This window comes from Trichechus manatus, unplaced genomic scaffold (genome assembly GCF_000243295.1).
Source record: "Trichechus manatus latirostris isolate Lorelei unplaced genomic scaffold, TriManLat1.0 scaffold00153, whole genome shotgun sequence".
Taxonomy (NCBI): Eukaryota; Metazoa; Chordata; class Mammalia; order Sirenia; family Trichechidae; genus Trichechus; species Trichechus manatus.
The window spans coordinates 4,069,170-4,070,605 of NW_004444089.1; the positions used below are offsets into that span (position 1 = coordinate 4,069,170).

The window sequence follows — 1,436 nt, forward strand, 5'->3', positions numbered from 1 at the left end:
TGAAGGCTGTAAATCTTTTCGGAAGCAGACTGCCACGTCTTTCTCCAGAGGAGGGACTGGTGGGTTCAGGCCATCGCCAGTTAGCAGCCGGGTGCTTAACCACTGCACCATCAAGGCCCCCACCAGAAGTTATTTTCTGCATTTGAAGAATAAATATTAAATCTCTTCCTCGCATGAGTTTTCTCTAAACAATGGTCATTACAGCTGTGTTAGTTACCTTTTCATTACTTCCACATGCTAGGTAGAAGAGCAAGACAAGAATACACAGAACTCTACTTGGACAACCTGAGCAACCATTGGTGTTGGCTGGGAGTTCTGACACATCCATATTCTCACCACCTAGAATGCCAGATAAGAAGCTTTTACTGTGCTTCGCCGGTGGAGAAGAGCCCGTGGTAGGCTTCGCCGGTGGAGAAGAGCCCGTGGTAGGCTTCGCCGGTGGAGAAGAGCCCGTGGTACGCTTCGCCGGTGGAGAAGAGCCCGTGGTACGCTTCGCCGGTGGAGAAGAGCCCGTGGTACGCTTCGCCGGTGGAGAAGAGCCCGTGGTATGTTGTACAGGGAACATCACGAAAGATTTTCTTAGACTAAACACCATCTAATATACTGGAAGAAGCTCATTTACATTTTATATCCTACACTCATTTAAATATTTGAAGCAACATTTAAAAAGCCTATTTAATGAAGGAGTCCTGGTGGTACAGTAATTAAGTGCTCGGCTGCTAACCAAAAGGTTGGTGGTTCGAACCCCCAGCCACTCCATGGGAGAAAGATGTGGCAGTCTGTTTCCATAAAGATTACAGCCTTGCAAACCCTATAGGGCAGTTCTACTCTGTCCTACAGGATCATTATGAGCTGGAGTCGACTTGACGGCAACGGATGTTAATTTAATAATTTGATTTCGAGTGTGATCTGTATCAGAGACTAGAAAATCTAGGCGAAAAACAAGCCAGCAAATGAGTTTGAGTGATCTGGATTTGACTTAGTAGAGAATATGTCGGAAAAAGAGTTGTCAGACATGGAGGTCGCAACTACAGAGTTACAAACATCTGAAAGAAAAGTGAAAAGTTTAGTCAAACATGAAGATTTCCCAAATCATCAGTTTTAAAACAAAGTAGAAAAAATTAATTAAAAGATTCTGTAGACCATCTGGAATCTAATTGTGAAGCCATAATGGCAAATCTAAGTGGAGACGTTCATAGAAAACTCTTAGTTTTCAAAACACATGCAATTAAACAACTTAATAAGCATTCTTTTTACTTCCATAATTATTAAGTATATCTTCCACATTTTGCTGTGATGTTCTTCTATACAGTCGATCCTCATTGTTCACAGATCCCACATTTGTGAATTTGCCTGTTGTTGGGTGTTGCCAAGTCGATTTTGACTCATGGCGACCCCATGTGACAGAGCAGAACTGCCCACAGGGTTTCTCAGGC

The 1,436-nt window shown here is 43.2% G+C and overlaps 1 protein-coding gene across 1 annotated transcript in view; it reads left to right on the top strand.

Annotated features, from left to right (window-relative positions):
* Nucleotides 1-344: 344 nt before the first annotated feature.
* Nucleotides 345-1,436, top strand: part of KL (klotho) — a 55,394-nt gene continuing 54,302 nt past the window's right edge. Inside the window, exon 1 of the mRNA XM_004386037.1 lies at nt 345-545. Within this exon, the coding sequence (XP_004386094.1) occupies nt 345-545 (201 nt within the window). The remainder of the gene's footprint in view (nt 546-1,436) is intronic.